General features: G+C 62.0%; 1 protein-coding gene across 2 annotated transcripts in view; it reads right to left on the bottom strand.

Moving 5' to 3' along the window:
- RHPN1 (rhophilin Rho GTPase binding protein 1) overlaps nucleotides 1–18,940 on the bottom strand; it is a 37,255-nt gene continuing 18,315 nt past the window's right edge. For both annotated transcript variants that reach the window (XM_044453270.1, XM_044453269.1), the window contains exons 4-15: nucleotides 17,570–17,645; nucleotides 16,840–16,917; nucleotides 15,726–15,850; nucleotides 14,841–15,007; nucleotides 14,432–14,619; nucleotides 13,835–13,991; nucleotides 10,323–10,442; nucleotides 8,208–8,402; nucleotides 7,257–7,333; nucleotides 5,621–5,767; nucleotides 4,685–4,843; nucleotides 1–3,211 (exon numbers count right to left, since the gene is read on the bottom strand). In XM_044453270.1, the coding sequence (XP_044309205.1) occupies nucleotides 3,038–3,211; nucleotides 4,685–4,843; nucleotides 5,621–5,767; nucleotides 7,257–7,333; nucleotides 8,208–8,402; nucleotides 10,323–10,442; nucleotides 13,835–13,991; nucleotides 14,432–14,619; nucleotides 14,841–15,007; nucleotides 15,726–15,850; nucleotides 16,840–16,917; nucleotides 17,570–17,645 (1,663 nt within the window). In that variant the 3' untranslated portion in view covers nucleotides 1–3,037. The remainder of the gene's footprint in view (nucleotides 3,212–4,684; nucleotides 4,844–5,620; nucleotides 5,768–7,256; nucleotides 7,334–8,207; nucleotides 8,403–10,322; nucleotides 10,443–13,834; nucleotides 13,992–14,431; nucleotides 14,620–14,840; nucleotides 15,008–15,725; nucleotides 15,851–16,839; nucleotides 16,918–17,569; nucleotides 17,646–18,940) is intronic.

The raw sequence follows: 18,940 nt of genomic DNA, 5'->3' as shown, positions 1-18,940 counted from the left end.
TCAGAGACACTCTTTATTGCTCTATCAGGCATTAAAAGCAGCTTCTACAGTTGAGTGCAGGTCCAAATCAACAGTCCACATTAAATAGATTAAAAAGAGAAGAAAAACACTCTTTTGCACATCTCGGGTTTCCAAGAAGGTCCTTTGAAGAATCCCTTCCTCATTTCAACCTGGGGGAAGAAACACTTTCCATCTGGGGAACCCACATAAAGCACGTGGGTTGCCAGAAGCCAAGCGAGGCTGTGTGCAAATCATCACACAGCCCCATGCAGGCCCCCTCAATTAAATCCGTGGTGCGGGGTCAGCAGCCCCAGCAATGACAAAACGAGGACATTAAACGGAAAACGGTGAAAGCCCCACTCTGGGGACCAGCAGGAGCAGCCTCGGCTCCAGCCAGCCCCGTGTTCTCAGTCCAGAGGGCAACACCAGCTTTCGAGGGTTTCGGGCAGAAATTTTTCCAGCTTCACCAGGAGAACCTGAGGTTGAGCTGGGAATTGTCTGCTGCCCCGAAATCCACTGGGAGCAGCTGCGGAGTGGGCCACTGGAGTCGAAGGGCCGCCATCTTCCCGGTGAGCTCCTGGAGCCGCCTCTGGAGGGGGCTGAGGACAGCCTGTCCCACACTGGGCCAGGCCACAGGGGCGAAGCTGGCAAGCAGCAGAGCCATGCGGGGAAACGCTCTCAGACAACTCTTTCTGAAGAGGCGCGGAAAAAACACACAACGGTTTGACACTCTCCCACGCTGCACAAACACAGGGGGGCGAGTACTGCCCATGTGGCACTTGCTCAGCTGAAAACAAATGTTTTTTTTAATTAAGTTGCATTAAACTATGTTGACGAGCGGAGCAGGGCTGCTGCGGACGGCCTTTGGGTGAGCGCTCGTTCAGGTCACTGAAAGTCACAGATGGCGGCATATAACATCCAAGTTTACGCTGTAAATTAACTTTCACATTTTAACAGCTAAGGCTCTTTTTAAAACAAACAAACAAATGAACAAGATTCCATGGCTACAGGGGCTGAAAGGACATGCAGCCGCAGACTGGATTACACCTGCTCTCGCAAAAGGCCAGTGATGTGACCAGCAGGACAGTGCGAGTCCTGCACCGACCCAGGCTCTGGTCTGCCGTCAGCACTTGGGTGATGGCCAGTGTCCATTCAGAGCCTGTCTGGTGGACGATGGAACCCCCCACACACTAATCTGGGAGCAAGCCCTGGGGCAGCCTAATGAGATGTTGGAATTGCCTTGTGAGCATCCAAACAGCCTTCTGCTGAGGCGTACAGCTTGGCTGGCTGACTCGAGCAGCCTGCCACCGCTGGCCTGGCTAGGGACGTGTTGCGGCTGGCCTGAGACTCTGGCTGCCTGCAGGCGCATCTGGATGGCGCTGCCTTGTGGCAAATCACTGGACCGGGCTGGCTGCCGGGGCCCGTCTTGCATCCCAGGGCTTCTGGGGGCCTGGCCAGATTTGGCAAGCGGCCAGCAAGCGCTCTGCGGATGCCCCGGGCAGCTCTGTGGCCCTGCTCCCGAGTCTGCCCGTGGTGGTCTGGAGCCCTGTGTGCCACAGAAGAAAAGCAGGATGCAGGGGGCTTCCTCAAAGCTTTGTGCCTGGACACAGCCACAAGGAGACGCCGAGCGGCCTGGAGCAGGGCTGCTCTTGCTCCGCGGAGGCTGCTCCCTCGCGTGGTCCTGGGAGCAGGCGCGGCCTCTGCCGGCCGCCTGGGCGCTCGGTGCCCTCAGCCGGGAAGGCCTGAGCGCCCTCGAAAAGGGGACAGGGCAGCCCTGGCACAGGCCGGGGCTCTTCCCGTCCCGTCCCGTCCTGCCCCGAGCGCTGCAGCAGTGCCACACAGACGAAGGACCCGCAGGCTCCGCTCGCGCGGTGATGGACAAGGCTGCCTGGCCAGCGCATCGGCAGCTGTCTCGGGGAAAGCGCTGCGTATCCGGGGAGAAAAGAGCGGGGCACAGCACGGCTCAGGCGGAGAGGCGACTCCAGGAATGGCGGTCCCTGCCCACCCCCACCCAAGAGCCACTACTCACACCTTTCCAAACTTTCCTGGAAAATAGGTAAGGGCTGAAACACCCCCCCGCCTGCTCCCCCCACCCAGCGCCACAGCTGGATTTGGAGCTGTGCAGGCAGGGCGACAGCCGGTCGTGAGGTCACACCTGGCGCTGGATTGCTGCCTTGCGGGTGTCCGGGACACTCCGATGCGCGTCCTCTTTCCTCTTGGCTCAGCCCCTACGCAAACCCTGAAAGGGCCGTGCGGCATTTCTCGCCCCAAATTGCGGAGGGGGGGGCAAGGGCAAAGCTTAAGGCAGCCTTGGGTGGGGGTCCTGGCTCTGGTCTGGATCCTCAGCTCAGCCACTTAGCTGTGTGGCAGCACGCCCCCCAACGAGGGAGTCAGCCCACTGCGCTCCCCAGAGTTTGCTTCCGAGTAAACCCACCAAGCGCCAGGCTGCTAGCGCTACCCGGCAGCGGCTCCCTGCTGACCCACGGCAGCCCTCTTCTGCGGAGAGCCTGGAACGGCGCTTGCACCCGTCAGCAGCTTCCGCAGAGATCCACGCCCTGGATCTGCTTATTGCCCCTCCAGCCATGTGCCAAAATCCACACGGCCTTCTCGAGCCGGGGGCTCAAAACGGGGGGCTCCAGAGAAGCCGCGATGCCGCAGCAAAGGCAGGCGCCAGCGCTCCCGTCCCCCAAGGCAGCCCCTGCTCGGGGGCGCTTGAAGCACGCTCGAGCGGACGCCCGGGACTCCCCGCACCCGCTGGGCTGCTTAGCCGGCTCCTTGTGGTTTTAGAAATGCCAGGGGGGATTGCTGGGTGCGAGCGACGGCCCAGCTCAGCTCAGCCCCAGCACCCAGCAGCCGCTGCTCAGATGCCCCCAGGAAAGCCACAAGCCCCCCGCACGGCTTCTCGTCTCCAGCATCTGGCACCCAGAGGTAGACTGCCCTGACCGCAGAGGCTCACGCGGGCTGCCAGGTTGGCCTGCCCGTCCTCGTGGCTGCTGGGCCAGCCCGGCGTGGTGCCCGGAGCCGCGGCTGCCTCCGCTCAGGGGGCGAAGGCCGGGCGGGGGGGCCGCTTGCTGCGCTGGCTCTTCCTGCCCCAGGCCAGGAGCGTGGCAGCGGCCCCCTTGCTGCGCAGCAGCGTCTTGCGGCCGTTCTCCCGGCCGCTCTTCAGCAGCCCACCGGGGCCCACAGCCGTGGCCGTGGCCTTCTTGTCGCCCTGCGGGAGAGACAAGGGCCGGTGAGCGAGGAGGGACACCCGGCAAAGATGCCCGCGTGGCGCACCGAACATGCGAAAGGCTGGAACTCGAAACGAGCGGCAGAGCTGTGGCAAACGACGTTGCGAAAGGCGGCCACGAGCGCTGGTCACCTCCACCGAAATAACGCAAGGAGGGAGGAGGCGAAAGGAAGCAGCGCCACTCCTGCGAAGGCCGGCCGGGGCCCCCACAGCCCCCCTCATTCTGTCCTCCCAGCAGCCCTGCGAGGGAGGCCAGGCTGCCCGTCTGCAACTGGCCTCGCATCCCCCAGGGAGCTGCACGGCTGAGCGGGAGTTCTAGTCCGGCGTCCTGACCACCACCGGCCACGGCCTCCTGAAGTGTCTTTTCCCTTCCACTCAGCCGTGAGAAAAGCCGGGCGGGCTCTTTTCATAAGCTGCCCGAGGAAAGTCCACACCCCACGACGTGCCACGGACTGAGCAGCGCCCACGCGTTTGCTCTCTGGCCCTTTTTCTCACCCTTAAAAAGCTGGCGCGTTTTGCTCAGGGGGGCCTCCTTCCAGGGAGGAATTCAAAAGCCCCCGCAGAGACCTCCAAGAAGTTTTCAGCGGTTACCAATTTTGAGTTTTAGAAAGAGAGGCTGGTCAAAAATTTCTGCAGGTCTTTTTGGACACATCCCCTGAAGTCAGTCCTCGTGGGCTGAAATACGGGCTTAAAGATACATTCAGGTTTTTGGGTATCTTGAGACAGTCTCTTTTCCAGTTGGAGTTTCTCCAGGAGCGCTTTTGCAAAAGCTTTAACAGCCCCTGACAAAGAGCACCTCACGGTTTGGCTGCATGAACCGGGGCACAAATAGCCAGCCCGGTAAATCGGCAAGTGCTTTCTGCAAAGAGGCTATCCTTTCCAAGAAGTCCGGCGTGGCCTCCCCGCTTCCCTGGGAAATGGTCTTGCCAGGAGGTGCGGTGGATTGTGCCACGCACGGCGATGGATGCAGCCCCGAGCCGAACAGCGGGGGACAGAGCACGGCTCACAAGCCGCAGCCACTTCCCTCTGCACAGAACCTGGAGGTGTTTCAGCCACAACTGATACAGGCCCAAAGGCACTGTGCGGGACCCAGTGGCCGTGACTGGGGCTGGCCCCAGATCCCACCCGCTAAGGGCCGGGGACTCAGGCCAGGGTGCCTCCCTCTGGATGGGGCCTCCAAGGTCCCAGCCAAGAGCGCACCCTCCACCCAGAGCCAAACGGAGGGGTCTCATGCCCTAAACCGGGGGCAGGAAGAAGCAAGGCTTCCGGGGGCTTCAGACTTCAGTTCCCAGCATCCTTGACCACTGGCCTTGCCGCCTTGGGCCGATGGTGGCTGAAGGCCAAAGCTCCTGGAGAGGGACTTTCTTCCCACTGCCTCTGCTTGACGCAAAGCCCCCTGCAAGGCCGAATGTCTCCCCCTGGCCACCGAGGGCCCTCTGTGCGCGGCCCCCTCACCGTGCTCGACCCTTCGGAGAACTGCAGGGTGACGACGCCGACCTCGGCTCCCTCGTCCCCGGACACCTTCAGCAGCTGCACCACCTGGGCGTGTTTGGACCACCGGCAGTCCTTGCCTCCGACGGAGACGATGTAGTCGCCCTCCTTCAGGCCGGCCTCCTGGAATGCACGAGCGGAGACGAGTTGGAGCCGAGCCGCCCGGCCGACCACCAGGAGGGCCGAGGCTGCAGCGAGCAAGCAGCACGGAGGCGAGGAGGACATGCGGGACGGAGGAAGCTGCCGAAAGGTGAGTCAGGGTAGAACCGACGTGCTTACGCCCGGCACGGCTCACTTGGGGGTCCGTCATCGGCCGCCTGTGGGTCCCACCCCCAGCAGCAGGCAACAGATCCTCCAGCCGTGGATGTCAGGCCATTTGAGCTGCCGGCCCTGAATCTGCCCTCAGGGCCGGCCTCCGTTGCTCTTTGCTTGCTCCGGGTTCTGCGTGCCGCTCTCCTCTGGCAGGCGGGAGCCCTCCGTGACTCAAGGGCCCATGGCCCCCCAGAAAAACTCTACTCCCTCTGCCCCCCCACCTTCATTCACTCACTCGCTCACAGGAGCTGTGCTGTGGGGAAGAAGCCGGCAGGCTGAGGAGAGACCTCGCCGGCTTTCTGCGGCCCGCGGTTCCCCACACTTGTCTGAGGGAAAGACAGAGCCCCCCACTTCATAATTACGTTGCTGCATACCCAAGTTAAGGTGGGCAAAAATCCAGCTGCCCACCCGAGCAAGAACGGCTGTGCGGGCCATGGAGCGAGGCCCAGGGTGGAGAAGAGGAAGCTGCAGAGACCCCCTTTTCCTCGAGTGTCCCTGTGCCACCCCTGGGCGAGGCCTGCTCTGTGTGGGCCCCTTCGCGCTGGCCCTCCACGCAGGCAGCACAGACGGACACGAGCGGGCACTCACCGCGGCGCAGCCTCCGGCGACGACTCCCGCAATGAGGACGGGCGAATCCCCTCGGAGGGTAAACCCGAAGCCGCTCTCTCCTCGGACCAGCTGGACCGTCCGCGGGGGGTGCCACTTGTTCTTGGCAGAGAAGACCGAGAGCGGGCCCTGGGGAGCAGAGGGTGCCTCACCGGAGGGGCTGGGACTGCCCTGTGCCCGGGCCGTCCGCACGGTGCGTGGGACCGTCCAGTCCAGGGGAGCTCGGGTCTTCGCGGGGGACCAGTCCTGGCCACGTACGGAAGCCTCCACGCCTTGCCCTGCCAGCCCCACGTCTGGAGAAGGGCCTGAGCGGGACACCCCCCCCCCCCCAGTGAATCTATCCCTCCAGCCTTATCCTCTTCCCCACCGTGGCTGCGACTGGCGTGCTCGCGGGAACGAGCGGCACAGCCCGTCCCCTGCGCCTCCGACTTGCCCGGGCCACGGGGGTGGGGGGTGAGCCAGATGGGGGGCAAAGAGGAGGGGGCTGTGAGCCAGCCCTGCTTCCTCCAAGGCCTTGGGGCCGGAGCTCGCCCACGAGGTCTCCGGGCTGTGTGAACCGGGCCGCGTGGGCCTCGCAGGCAGCTGGCTCTGGCTTGGCCCGCCACCCCCGTCCCCGGCTGCGCATCCTCCCTGCACGCCCACAGTGGCCGCCATGTGCTCGGGCCCGGCCTTGTCCAAGCCTCGCGGGCACGACGGGCCAGCAGCTCTGGAGGGCTTAGTGTGCGGCTCGTTTAAGAAATCCCGGCCTCCAGCCCCCCTTCGGCCTGGGGGTGCTTCGCGAGCAGGACCAAGGGGGCTTGGAGGCAGCCAGGGAAGGGGAACGGGAGAGGCGGACAGGCGAGACTGCAGGGGGGACACGTGAAGGCAGCCCCCCCACCCTCATCGAGAGAGGGGTGAGCGAGGCCGAAGGCAGGCGCGTTCCTGCCATGCAGATTAAAATAAGCGTCCGAAGGGGCCCGGCAGCGAGCGAGGCCGAAACACTGGTTTGCCAAGTACAGGCATGCTTAGCGAGGACCCCTGAAGATGAGCTGGTACTGCAACTCCCATTATCCCCAGTCATTTTTTTTGGGGGGGGATGCTGTGATCCTTTATGCTGCTACACCGGTTATCCATCACAGGCTCCCCACACTGACAGCCCTCCAGGGTTGTGGACTCCAACTCCCATCATCCGGTGCCATCCGTCCGCCTTTACTGAGGGTAATAGGAACTGCCGCCCGACACCTCTGCTGGGTGCCGGGTCGGGCAACACAGATTGCTGCTGTGCCCCCACTGCCCCCCCGGCCAAGGAAGGCGTTCATGAAACATGGCGGCCGCTGAGGCGACCCTCCCACGCCAGGAACGGGGCTCAGCACGGACCCCGCGGGACCCGTCCCAAGTCCGGCTCACAGGCCAGGCGCGTCGTTCTTTTCTGCTCTGACACCCCCAATTCTCTTGGGGGCCCTGGGGAAGGAGCGCCTTCCAGGCCCCTTCCCCCCCCTTGCGGGTGAGCCCATCCCAGCAAATGGGGAGCTGCAGCAGCCGGGGGAGAGGCAGGACCCGAGGGGTCTCCTCAGCTCTTCCGCCCCGTGGCCCTCCGGGCATGGACAAGCCAGACCTCATCCGGGCCCAGGGTACGTACCAGCCGGTGAAAGATGTCCATGACCTTCACCTTGGAGAAGTTGGGAGATTTGATTTCTGGTCTCTGTTGGGTTTTAGCTGAAAGAGATGAGAAAGGGGGGATTGGGGCCACCTCTGGAAGCCTCCGGGCGCCCGCGATGGCGGCTGAGCCTGCAGGCATGCGTGGCATCTGGGCCTGCCACCCTGGAAAGCTCGGGAGTGTGTGCATGACGCCAGCTGAAATCTGGGAGGCCAACGAGGACAGATGCACGGCGTTCCCGCGACCGCCGTGCATCCTGAAGCAAGCAGGGTAGGAAAGACACACCTGGCCGACCCTTCGTTGGACTGATCTGTGCAGGTTTGCTTGCTGCAAAACTGGATTCTTAAAAAATATGTCCAGAGCCCCAGCTCAGTTCTCTTACAGATCTGAAATGGTTCTGAAGCCTGACATGGGGAAGAAAGGAGCCAATTCCCTGAAAGTCTGGTCAGTAATTTTGCCGAGTGGCGGCGAGAACGTGGCACTTGGTGCAGGGAGAGCTGCCCCTTCCCCAAGCCAAGAGGCGCAAAGCAGACCCCTCATCCCGAGCCGGAAAGTACCACGTCTCCGGCTCTCGTCCTGCTCACCCGCGAGCGTCTGACCCCAAATTCTTCTCTGGAGTGGAAACGAAGACGTCCGTAGTCTGGCAAGCCGAATGGGCAAAAGTGAGGGGTGGGGGGGGCGAGGCCAACTTACGGGGGGCTGGCTAGGCGGGTGGGGGACCCATCAGGCTGGGTGCGGCAGAATTCAGGTGGGCCGGACATCAGTGAGCACGTGATGCGGAGGGAATGCAGATCGGCGTTCTTCCCGAGCCCTCCGGCGCAAGGTGCAGGGAGCGGCCCTTCGCCCCCCGAGATGCCCCATGGGGGAGCCCCTGTGATGCGTGAAGCGAGCGGCAGGGCCCATGGGCGTGCCCCGTCCCCCCCGTGCACTTACGGTGGATATCGGGCGCCTCCACCGCCTCGAAGAAGTCTTCCTCGTGGTCGATCTCCGAGTACTTGCGGAGCGAGCGCTTGTGGGCGAGGCAGAGGACCTCCTGCAGGATGTCCATCTTGCGCAGGATTTTGCACAGGCCGTGGATCCTCATGGCCTCCTCGTGCCGCATGATGGCCTTTTTCAGGTGCGCTTTGCCTGCACAGGCACATCAATACCACCAGCACCATCACCACCCCGTCATCCTCTGCAGAAAGGCCGGAGGACCACCGGGGGGGGTGAACTGCCACCCTCGTTCCCGTGCGAGATCGGCCACGTGGCATCAGCTCGGCCGTGGTCAGCAATGTCACTGCAGGGGCCCCAGGCTCTGCAAAGATGCCCAGCTTCCACCGACGCTGGCCGAGCACCATCGCCTGGCTGGAGCATCGGTTCCGCTGGCTGGGACCCTGGCTGCCCCCTTGGAGAAGCGACTTCGAGGAACTTCCAGCCTAAGCTGGAGGGGCTGCTGCTCGACTGCAGGCTGAACGTGAGTTGGTGTGGCGCGAAGGTCAGGAGGGCGAACGCCACCCTTGGCTGCATAGCCAGAAGTGTGGCTTCTAGATCAAGAGAGGTATTACTACCACTCTACAACTCTGGTGCACCCGCAACTGGAGTACTGTGCTCAGTTTTGGGCTCCTCATTACAGGAAGGATCTAGCCAGGTTAGAGTCATGCAGTGTAGGGCCACAAGGTTGGTGGCCGGTTTGCAGGGGATGAGGCGAGACTGAGGGAACTGGGTCTCTTCAGCCTGGAGAAGAGGAGACTCAGAGGGGATCTGTTGGCGACATGCAGGTATGTGAGGGGGTGTCACATGGAGGTGGAGACAGACCTGTTCTCCCCTGCAGAGGAAGGCAGGACGTACTCCAACGGAGCAAAGCTCAGGGAAGCAAGGTTCAATTTGGATGCCTGGAAGTCCTTCCTGAAAGTCAGGACCCCAAGGGTATGGAATGGGCTTCCTCGGGAGGTGGTTGAGGCCCCATCGGTGAAGGTGTTCAAAGACAGGCTGGACATGCACATGGCGGGCATGTCGTGAGCGGAGCCGGCTGGAGCCGGGGGTCAGACTAGGTGGCCCGGGAGACCCCTTCTGACTCGCTCTGTTTCTAAGTTCTGACGGTGGGCAAAGAAAATATTGACACTGGAAGCTAATAAAGCTGCGTCTGTCCCAGAGGGGCCCCCCCCACATGGAACGGTTTCAAAATGGGCACCAGGGCTGCGTACGGGACCATCGGTCTGACGAGCGCCGGCCATTGCAGTGTGTGATCGCTTGCACGTCACCCTCTGCCCAGGACTGGGAGCGAATGTTTGTACTTTGGGAACTGACTGGACACGGGTGCATTTCCTGAAACTCTTTATCTGCCTTATAAAATCCTGTTTCCAGCAACCCGACAGGCAGGAAACGGTGCCTGGATGCCCAGGGAAGAAGGCCCTCCCCAGCAGGCCTTCTCTCCCCTCTCCGTCCGCTTCAGCCAGCACTGCCGCATTCAAAGCCTCATTTAACGACGAGGGCATTTCGGACTACACTCTCCATCTGCCACCCTGCACCCCGCTACCCTTAATCCCAACAGCAGGGCTGCTGCCCAGACTAGCCGCTGGAGAGGCACCATGGGCATGTATGGAGCAATTATGCAAGCTATGGGGCAGAAAGCCGCCCGGCGGGGCGGGAACCCAGCCTGGACCGGCCGTGCAAAGCCCACTGCTGTCCGGTTCATGGGACGGGCGCCGGGCGCCGAGAACGGCCTCTGCGCTCCTCCAGAAAGGGAGGCTGGCCACCGCCGCACGGCCGATGTTGGCGCAGTGGCTCAGCCCCTTCTCCCCCCGGGGCCGCTTGGCGGAGCCTTTCCGTGGGCTTCCCAAGCCCCCGCAAGGCCTTTGGGGGATGCAGGATGGGGGCAGGACACACGCACAGCTCCTGGGGGGCTGCACTACCCCCAGCCCCGAAAGAGGGATTCTGTCCAGAGCAAAGCGACGGCGGGCCCATCCCACCCCCAGCCAAAGCCCTCCCTCCACCCCAGGCGGCTCCGTGCGGCGCCCCACAGCAGCTCTGGCCCGGGAAAGGCGAGGGTGCTCCACAGGCACCTACCCAGCCGTCTCCGCTCCTCCGGGTCCTGCAGGAGCAGGCGAAGGGCCGGCCCCTCCGGCGCGCTGATGTGCAACTGGAGAAAGGCCTTCTCGTGCTCGGGGGGGTCTGCGCCGGGGGCTGCTGCAGGGAAGAGAGCAGGCAAAGGGTGAGGCGGCAGGAAACGGGGCCGGGCGCCTTAGCGCAAGGCTGGGCCGCCTTCTGTACGAGGGACGGGTGATTCTGCACGTTTGCACAACATCTTGTACCGGATGCACAATTCCGAGGTGTTGCGTCCCTCCCCCTTCAGATCAAGCCCCGGTTCCCTACGATGGGTAAGGTGAGCTGGAGGCAGACCTTCCCCTGGGATGGTGCAGGATTTTCTCCTGCCCCGTTCCTTGGCCTGCATGTGGATCTCCTCCCCCTGGGGGTGCAGAGCCTGTGACTCGGGGCAAAGCTGAGGGTCCAGAAAGGGGGCCGAGGTGAACCTTCTACCAGGGCACGGGGTCCAAGATCAAAAGCTGTGCCAGACTTCTGTGCCAAGGGACTCCAAATTCTGCCCACCCTTCCCGATAGCCTGCCAGTTCCTGGACGGAGAAGGCTGCATGCTGGAAACGGACGGACACGCTCCACCCAGGGATGGACTCAGTCCCGTACGTATTTATCACCCTTTGCTGGATAAAGCCTTCCGTAGGATTAGGCTCCTAATCTTCCTAGGTTAGGATGAAGTTCAGGATTACGGCTGCCCTGAGCACTAGGCAGGGAGATCAAGCAATTACGAAAGGACTCCCAGTTTCCGGAGCACCGTCCAGGCTCGGCAGTTGAGCAGCCCAGCTTCTGCTCCGCTCCAAAAACAACACCTGGGCAGAAGCCGCTGCTGCGAGCCCATTCGGATCGAGAGAGGCCGGGAACTGGCACCCAGTGGCACCACGGGGCGGGATGTCTCCGTCCGTGCCAGTTCTGGGGTGTGCCAGAACGCACGTGCGTATCCACGACCGTCTGGCATGGGCCATTGCTTGGCAGACGGCCGAGCCGGCAAGCAGCCATCTGCCCGTGCAGAGGAAGTGACTCAAGTCCCCGGAGAAGCATCTCCAAGGGGTCTGGTTGGGGGCTGGGCTTGGCGCCCCAGGTCCCGGCCCGTCAACCCCCAGCTGCACCGCCTCGTTCCGAGGCAAGTCAAGCTGACACACGGTTTCCACTTGTGAACTGGGCTGTGATTTGCAGTCATCTTTTAAAAGCTGGGCCATCTGTGCCGGTGCAGACACAGCCTGTTCAGCGTCTGGCTGGACTTTGCACAAGCTGACCTGGCTTAAATATAAATGCACGTGTGAGCTCATCACGAGCGCCCGTAAAAGCGGAATCATAGAATCACAGAATAGTAGAGCTGGAAGGGGCCATGAAGGCCATCTAGTCCACCCCCTGCTGTTGCAGGACAAGTCACACCCTCCCACTCAGAGGGCTGCCCAGTCTCTTTCTGAATGTCTCTGGCATGGGAGAGCCCCCCACCTCTCCAGGCAGCTGGTTCCACTGCCCCATTGCTCTGACAGTGAGGAAGCTCTTCCTGATGTCCAGCCTGAATCTGGGTTGTCGCAACTTGGACTGATTATTCCCCGTCCTGCACTCTGGCGTCAGCAAGAGGAGATCCTGACCTTCCTCTTTGGGGCAGCCTTGGAGGTACTTCTAGAGGGATATCATGCCCCCCCTCAGTCTTCCCTTCTCAAGGCTGAACATGCCCAGTTCTCTCCATCCCTCCCCACAGGGCAGTGTCTCCAAACCCTGCATCATTTCTGTCGCCCTCCGCTGGACCCTTTCTAATTTAGCTGCATCTTCCTGAAATATTGGTGCCCAGAACTGGACACGGTATTCCAGGTGAGGTCTGACCAGTGAGGAGTAAGGGGAACGACTGCTTCTCGAGATTTGGAAGTAGTCCTTCTGTTAATGGAAGTGATGTTCTCCCGCAATTTGGTCTGCTTTCAGGCTGGGAGGGGTCCGGACGTCCGCCCAGTGCAAGTGTGAGGTACAGCTAGTAGGGGGGTGGGGGGGCAAGGCAGGAGCAGGGACTTCCCATCCCTCCTCGGGATCATTTTGCTGAAGACTTTGTTCTCAGCCGCTGTGCCGAGAACAAAGTCTTCCCCGCCCAGGACAGTGGACGCCACGGAGCGCAGTCTGGCCTCCCCCGTGGCTTGCGCTCACTGTGGCGTGGGCACGCTCGCTTCCACGCTTGCGGACTCTGGCCGCGGATCACCGTTTGGCCCTGCCCGGTCGCCGAGGGGCCACCCACGCCAGAACGCTGCTGCGGGGTGTCCCCTAGGCCTGGACGCAACTCTTGGGCGGAGAAGGCTCTGCGCCCTCCGTCCAGATCCTCAAACGGCACCGTGGCGTTTCCCGGCTGCAATGACTCGCCAAGTATCTGGTTAATTTATCCCCTGGATAAAAGCCAGGCAGCTAAATCGGCTTTGGGGGCAATCCGTTTAGACAGGAAGAGGTCCTACCGGAGAGTCAGCGTGGTGGAGAGATTAAGAGCACTGGACTGGGACCCAGGCCATCCGGGTTCAAGTCCCCGCTCAGCCATGGAGCAACTGGGCAACCGGGGGCCAGTCGCAGCCTCTCAGCCCAGCCTACCTCACAGGGTTGTTGTGGAGGGAGGACTGAGAGGGGCTGGAGGAGAAGGATGTGAGCTGCCTTGCCTCTCTTGCAAGGAAAGAGGCGGGATGTACATACAAAGGAGTAAACAGGACTGAGCTAGGCTGGCTGGGGAATCTATAGCTGCCCACTACAGATCAGTCTTTCCATCTAGAATCCAGGCCCGATAGCTGTCCTTCCTGCCCAAGCGGGCAGCGGTTTGCATGACGAACATGCGGCAGCTTGATGTATCCCAATTGCAAAAGGGGTCTCAAAAAAGAAGTGGACTGTGGAATATCCCGACATTCATCCACAGCGCGTCCTGTACTCTGTGGCGAGGACTTGCCACTTCCAGAACCCCCCTCTCTAGACTCAAACGAACATGAAGATGAGGAGCGGGATGCAGCTGATCGGGGCCGTCGACGTCAGTGGACCCAAGCTTTAGTCCACTGAATAATGCTCCTGAACCACATCTAATTTCACAGAGTGAACTAAATTTATAACGGTGGCACCATTCTCATTGCCGCATCTCATTTTGTGGAAAAGCGATTTTGCAAAGCCCCCCTCGTAATTTTGAATTATTCTGATGTGATTTTGTCCCAGAACTGTATCTTGGAAACGGGAGCCAATTCATTCTCAGGCCTTGATTTTCCTTCATTAGTGCCCCGATTCTGGTAAAAGGTAGCTACTTTCACTTCTGAGACTTTTCCCTTGCAGACGAGTGTGACACGCCCGCAAGCATCAGTGGCCAGCTGGGAGGGGAGCCATGCGAAGGTACGCACACCTGTCCAGGCGGCATCAGTCGGGCAGAAGCGCTGCGGGGGCCGTGGGGGGAGGTGCCCCCCTCGAGTGGGGCGGGGCGGGGCGGGGCGGTGGGGAGCCGCCAGGGTAGGCAGGAAGACCGGGCCGCTCACCGGGGTGGTCGCAAAGCGCGATGGCGGCGAAGTAGTGCGAGAGCGCCGTGAAGTGCTCGGCCTTGACGTGCACCATCGTGGTCCACGAGAAGGGGACGTAGTCCTTCACGTGGGGCTGCGTCATGGTCTGGTACACCAAGGAATAGACCTCTTCCACCTGGAGGGACACGCACACGCAGACGCGCTGGCGACGCGGCCACGGGGCTGCGGGAGGCCCTTTGCCGGGCCCTTCCCCAGGCCTCGACCGACCGCGGGGCGTGCAGCCTCTTCCAGCCGACCGCATGCCGGAGAAGCCCTCGGGGGCCCTGTTCCCGCAGAGGGAGGAACCCAAAGCAAAAGGGAGCGAGCCGAAGGTAAAAAGCACGAATAGCGAAACCCACAAACTTCTTTTAGCTTAAAGCTCTGGCTCTCGGTGATGCCGCCACAAGAGGATTTCGCTCCTTTAGAGCAGGGAAAAGGTCGCGCCAATGCCAAGAAACTGCGAAGCGGCCGGTGGGTGGGAGGAGAGGCGGCAGCCCTCTGGCATACCCTCAGGCGGGACTGGGGCCCGGTCCCCCCCGCGCCTCCCGCCTGCCCGCGCGTGCCCGGATGCCCTACCCTGGCTGCCTCCTGCGCGAGCTGCAGGCAGCTGAGGAAGCTGCTCTGGGCGCGGAGCAGGAGGACCTTCTCGAAGACGCACTCCTGGACCTGCGCGATCATCAGCCGCACCAGCATGTTGAGGGAGGCGGTGCTCATGTCCAGGCTGGGGGCGTTGGAGAAGTTCTCCTTCAGGTAGTTGAAGGCTCCTGCGAAGAAGAGCGGCCTCGCTGGCACGGGGAGGACTGAGCCAGGCTGGCTCCGCCGTGCTCCAGGTGGGCAGCGGGCCGGGCCCTGCTCTTCCGGAGGGCCTGCAGCTCTCGCACGAGGCTGTGTGAGCCCCCCACCGCTCCGCCGTGGGCCCACCCCTCAGGATGCTCAGGGGAGCATCGCCGGCTCCTCCCAAAGACACGCTCGACACGCCACGTACCAGCCGCCCTCTGGAAAGCTTCGATGGCACAGTCCAGCCCCTGCAAGGTGGTCCGGTCCTGGCGCGCCCCGATCTGGGTGTGCAGGGCCCCGATGTTGAACAGCACGCTCGCCTTCTCAAAGGCCAGGGCCTGCTGGTGCGAGGGGACCCCTGTGAGGGAGTCGTACCTGGAGGAGGAGGGGACAGAAGGAGCCACGGCCCCGCTCAGGGCCACAGGAGCGACCGGGAGACCCGGAGGCGCCGCGAACGCTTCCTCAGCTAGCCAACGCAGCGGGGAAGGGGCTGGCGTCTGCTCTGCAAGCTCAGGAACCCTTTGGCAAAACAGACCAGTGGCCTGGTGGAATTCGAACTGCTCTCGCCATCGGCCGCGACTGGGGCCGTGGCATCTGGCGTTGCTTTCCGGAGCCATGAGGGGAAAACCGGCTGGAAGGAACAGCGTTGCGTCTATCAGTGACTGCTGACAGGCACGACGTGGGGCGAGGTGTTCAGTGGGGACTGAGACAGAAAAAGAGGCCTAGAACATCTCCCTGTCTTTCCCCCTGCGGCTCCACAGAAAAAGCGGCAGGGAGCACGCCAGCCTGAGAGCGAGACGTGGCCACCTGGGCTCCGTTCAGCCGCCACAGGGCTCTGCAGCACCACCTCTGGGCCACCTGCTCCTGCATCCGATGCTTTAAAATAGCTTTCCGGAGGGGTGCTGCCTACACGGAGGAGAAAAGGCTCTCACGGGTCATCCGGAAGAGTCGAGGCAATCCAGAGCACCTGAGCCATGCCTGGCTTGGGAGCTCGTGCTTCTAGCCCCGTCTCCTCTGCCCGGGACAAACTTCCGAAGAGGTGAGTTTTGGGGGCTCGTCCCCTCCCCTCTGCAAGGTCACAAATGCCACTGACCAGTGAAAGAAGAGGCCGAGGGTCCGAGTGGGAGGGAAGAAACGGTTGTCTATGAAGTACAGCTGGGCGTAATACTCCATGAGCAGCTCCAGGCCGGCTTCATTCCGACTGGGAGTCCGCATGGCCTGTTGGGAAGAGAAGGGGAAGAAGGCAGCCAGCAGGGGCAGGAGGGGAAGCCAGGGCACGGCCGCGGTCCAGGCGCTGCTTTTTCCGCTGGTGTTCCAGCCACGGTGGCCGGAGCCGGAGCCCAGGGCCCCACTCCTGGATCAAACCTCTGCTCGGCCACGCAGCGCGCTGGGTCCTTCGGCCTGAGCTACCGGGCAGAGGGATCACGAGGACGAAACGGGAGAGCCACGTGCTCAAGAGTCAGACTCCCGGGAAGGGAAGAGCGCTACGTATTTCCCTCCTGCACCACTCAGCAGCCAAAGCTCAAATACAAAATATGAATGGGGGGGAGGGATTCTCATGGCTCAGTGGCATGCGGGTCTCCAGTCAACCCTCGGCACCCCCACTTCAAAGAGCAGGTGCTGAGAATGGCCTTTTGTACCCCAGGAAGCTGCTCCGCAGGTGGGGCAGATGAACTGGGCCAGACTAACCCACGCCTGAGCAGGTCCAGGGCTGCTTGCTAGGCAACGCTCTCCGTTCCCCCGATCCAAACGGATCTACTTTATTTATCCAGCTTATCATGGCTGTCGTTTAATCCTGATGGGATGCAGAAGGGTTCGGGGTGCTTCCCACATATAGTCCTGTCCTAATCGGACAGCAGCCCTTTCTGGCAGGACAGGCCTCACATTCCCGTACGGCAGCAAGGCTGAGCCTGAGAAAGCGGCTGGCCAAGGGCCGCTCTGCAGGGGTGGGGACAGAGCCAAGGGCGGCCCTTCCGTGTCATCCGAGGGACAGTCCCAAGCACCGGAGGGATGCTCCACTAGCCACAGGCACAGAGGCTGGTGCCCCCCGTCTCGTAGCCACTGCCCTTCACCGGCACTGCCAGACGAAACGCCGCTTGGATGCGCAGCCCGGCCGAGTCTGTCCAAGACGTGCATCCACAGGATACTGAGAAGGTGCTGGGAACACAGGAATGGTTCCTCAAGAGCACCTGCTTTCTTGCACACACCTGCCGCAGCTCCACCAGGTTGCTGATCTCCGTCTCAAACAAGGCACTGTCTTCGCCATAGTGGTGCCAGATCATCTCCTGGGAGGGAGGGAGGAAGAAAAAGACAGACAGACAGACAGACAGACAGACAGACAGACAGACAGAAGGCTCACTTTTTTCCTGGGTTAACTATGCAGAGCAGGCCCTTTGTGCATAAAAGCATAACGAAGAAACAAGCAAGCACAGAAGAAGCCGGTCTTCCGTTTGTGGGCCTTCTGCCTTCAACCCGTCCTTCCCCCAATTTCTAAGCCATGCAAGGCCCTGGGAAGACACCTGTTTCAAGAACATTTAACCTGCAGAGCAGGTGCAGGGGAACCTGGCCCGGCCTCCGGCTTCCCATGGGACAAGAAGTCCACCAGCAGGACAGGTCAGAGAGAGCACCCCCTGCCCCCCCCCCCCGCCTTGCCTGTTGCTCCCACATTCGAGCAAGAGGTCTGTAAAGCTGCCCCCTTTAACCGGGAGTCCCCGGAGGCATTGCACCACAATGCCCATTACCCAGCCAGTGGGAGCGGAGTCGCCGTCCAGCACAACCGGGGGCAGCTGGTTGGGGGAGGCCACCCCGGCTCCCCAGTCTCGCCAGGCTGCCCCCAAAGCAGGCGGGCCCGCACAGCAGCAAGCCCCCATCCTGAGTGCCTCCCCAGCCCCCTCGGTCCAGAGCTGCCTTGGGAAGGCTGCCCATGACGCGCTTTACCTTCAACGGCGCTGCCCAGTCCAGCTCCTTGGTCTCCTTGAGCCCCAGTGGGATCATGGGGACGCTGATGGAGTCGCTAAACGAGAGAGAGAGAGAGAGCAAGGCTGGGCTGCTTCCGCCTGCCGCCCGGGTCCCCGCTGGTGCTGCTGCGCCCGCAGAGGCCAGTCCGCTTCTCTCCTCTCCTTTCGCTCCTCCAGTGGGACACGCGCTCCGGCCGCCTCCCCATCCGGCGCCCGCATCGTTTCCATCCCGCTCCTGCCACGCTGCAGGGATCTTGGCACAACAAGCTTAAGCAGAGGGCGGGCAAAGCTGGGAGAGGCGAGAGTCGCGTGCGGGGAGAGCGAGCGAGTACTCGGAGGAAAAGTTCCTTCGCGCAACCTGTCCCTAAATCACGGCCGAGGCACTCTCGGGATTCCCCTGGTGCATCCCTCCCAAAGGGCGAGGGATCGGCCCCGATCCCTTCCGGCCATGCAGGCACTCGACCAGGCACACAAGCCCGCAGCCCCGACTTACTCCAGCGCAGTCCTCAGCGAGATCAGAGAGAAACGCTGTCCCACGATCTCCAGCGAGCCGGCAGGGCATGCTGGCAGTTGCGTGATTTTCTCCTGGCTAAAAAGGTGCGCCCTAAAACGCACCGGACAGCGGTGGTGACAAGGGGTGAGGATCCCACCGAAGGCTCACTGGCACGAACGAGCCTCCACGGGAGAAAGTCCCCCGGGTCCCGAGCTCCTTCGTGGCAGTGGCAGCGGCTCCGGCGGAGCGCTGGGTCAGGCCGTGCGTGACCGTGGGCCAGTCCCTGTGAGCAGCTGGGAGCACTGCGTCCCATGCTGAGTCTCTTGCGGAGCGGTGGAACAAAATGCCACAAATAATTGTTTAATGTGCACAACGGCGTCACCAGGGACTGAGCCCCCGTGGGCCGCACATTTCAGGGCATCCTTTCCCGGTTTGGTGCCTTAAGAGACGAGCTGGACGGCAGCTCCCAGCAGCCCCCGGTCAGCATGGCCCCTGGTCAGCAATCCTGGCAGATGCCGCTAAAAGGGCTGGGAGAGTCTCTGCTCACTGGACTGATTTAGCGTCGTTCTGGCTGTACGGATGGGATGCAAAGACAATAAATAAATGCACGAAACTGTCACCAAATATTTGGGATGAGCAGCAAATGCAGGAAGAGTTTTGCACGAAGCACAGGAAACGTACAAGCATCGGTGTGGGGTGATTAATGAAGCGGCAGGGCCGCTGCGGAGCCAGCTCATGATCCGCTCAGAAGGGGAGTTATTTCAGGCTGAAAAGGCTGACGCGGCGTCGGAGGGTGTTCCACCTCTTTCCGCAAGGCTAAAAAGACGGACTTTGCCAAGACATCGCACCAGGCTGCTC

The sequence above is a fragment of the Varanus komodoensis genome, unplaced genomic scaffold (genome assembly GCF_004798865.1).
Source record: "Varanus komodoensis strain SLA01 unplaced genomic scaffold, ASM479886v1 scaffold78, whole genome shotgun sequence".
NCBI lineage: Eukaryota > Metazoa > Chordata > Lepidosauria > Squamata > Varanidae > Varanus > Varanus komodoensis.
This window is presented reverse-complemented; position numbering and strand designations above follow the sequence as displayed.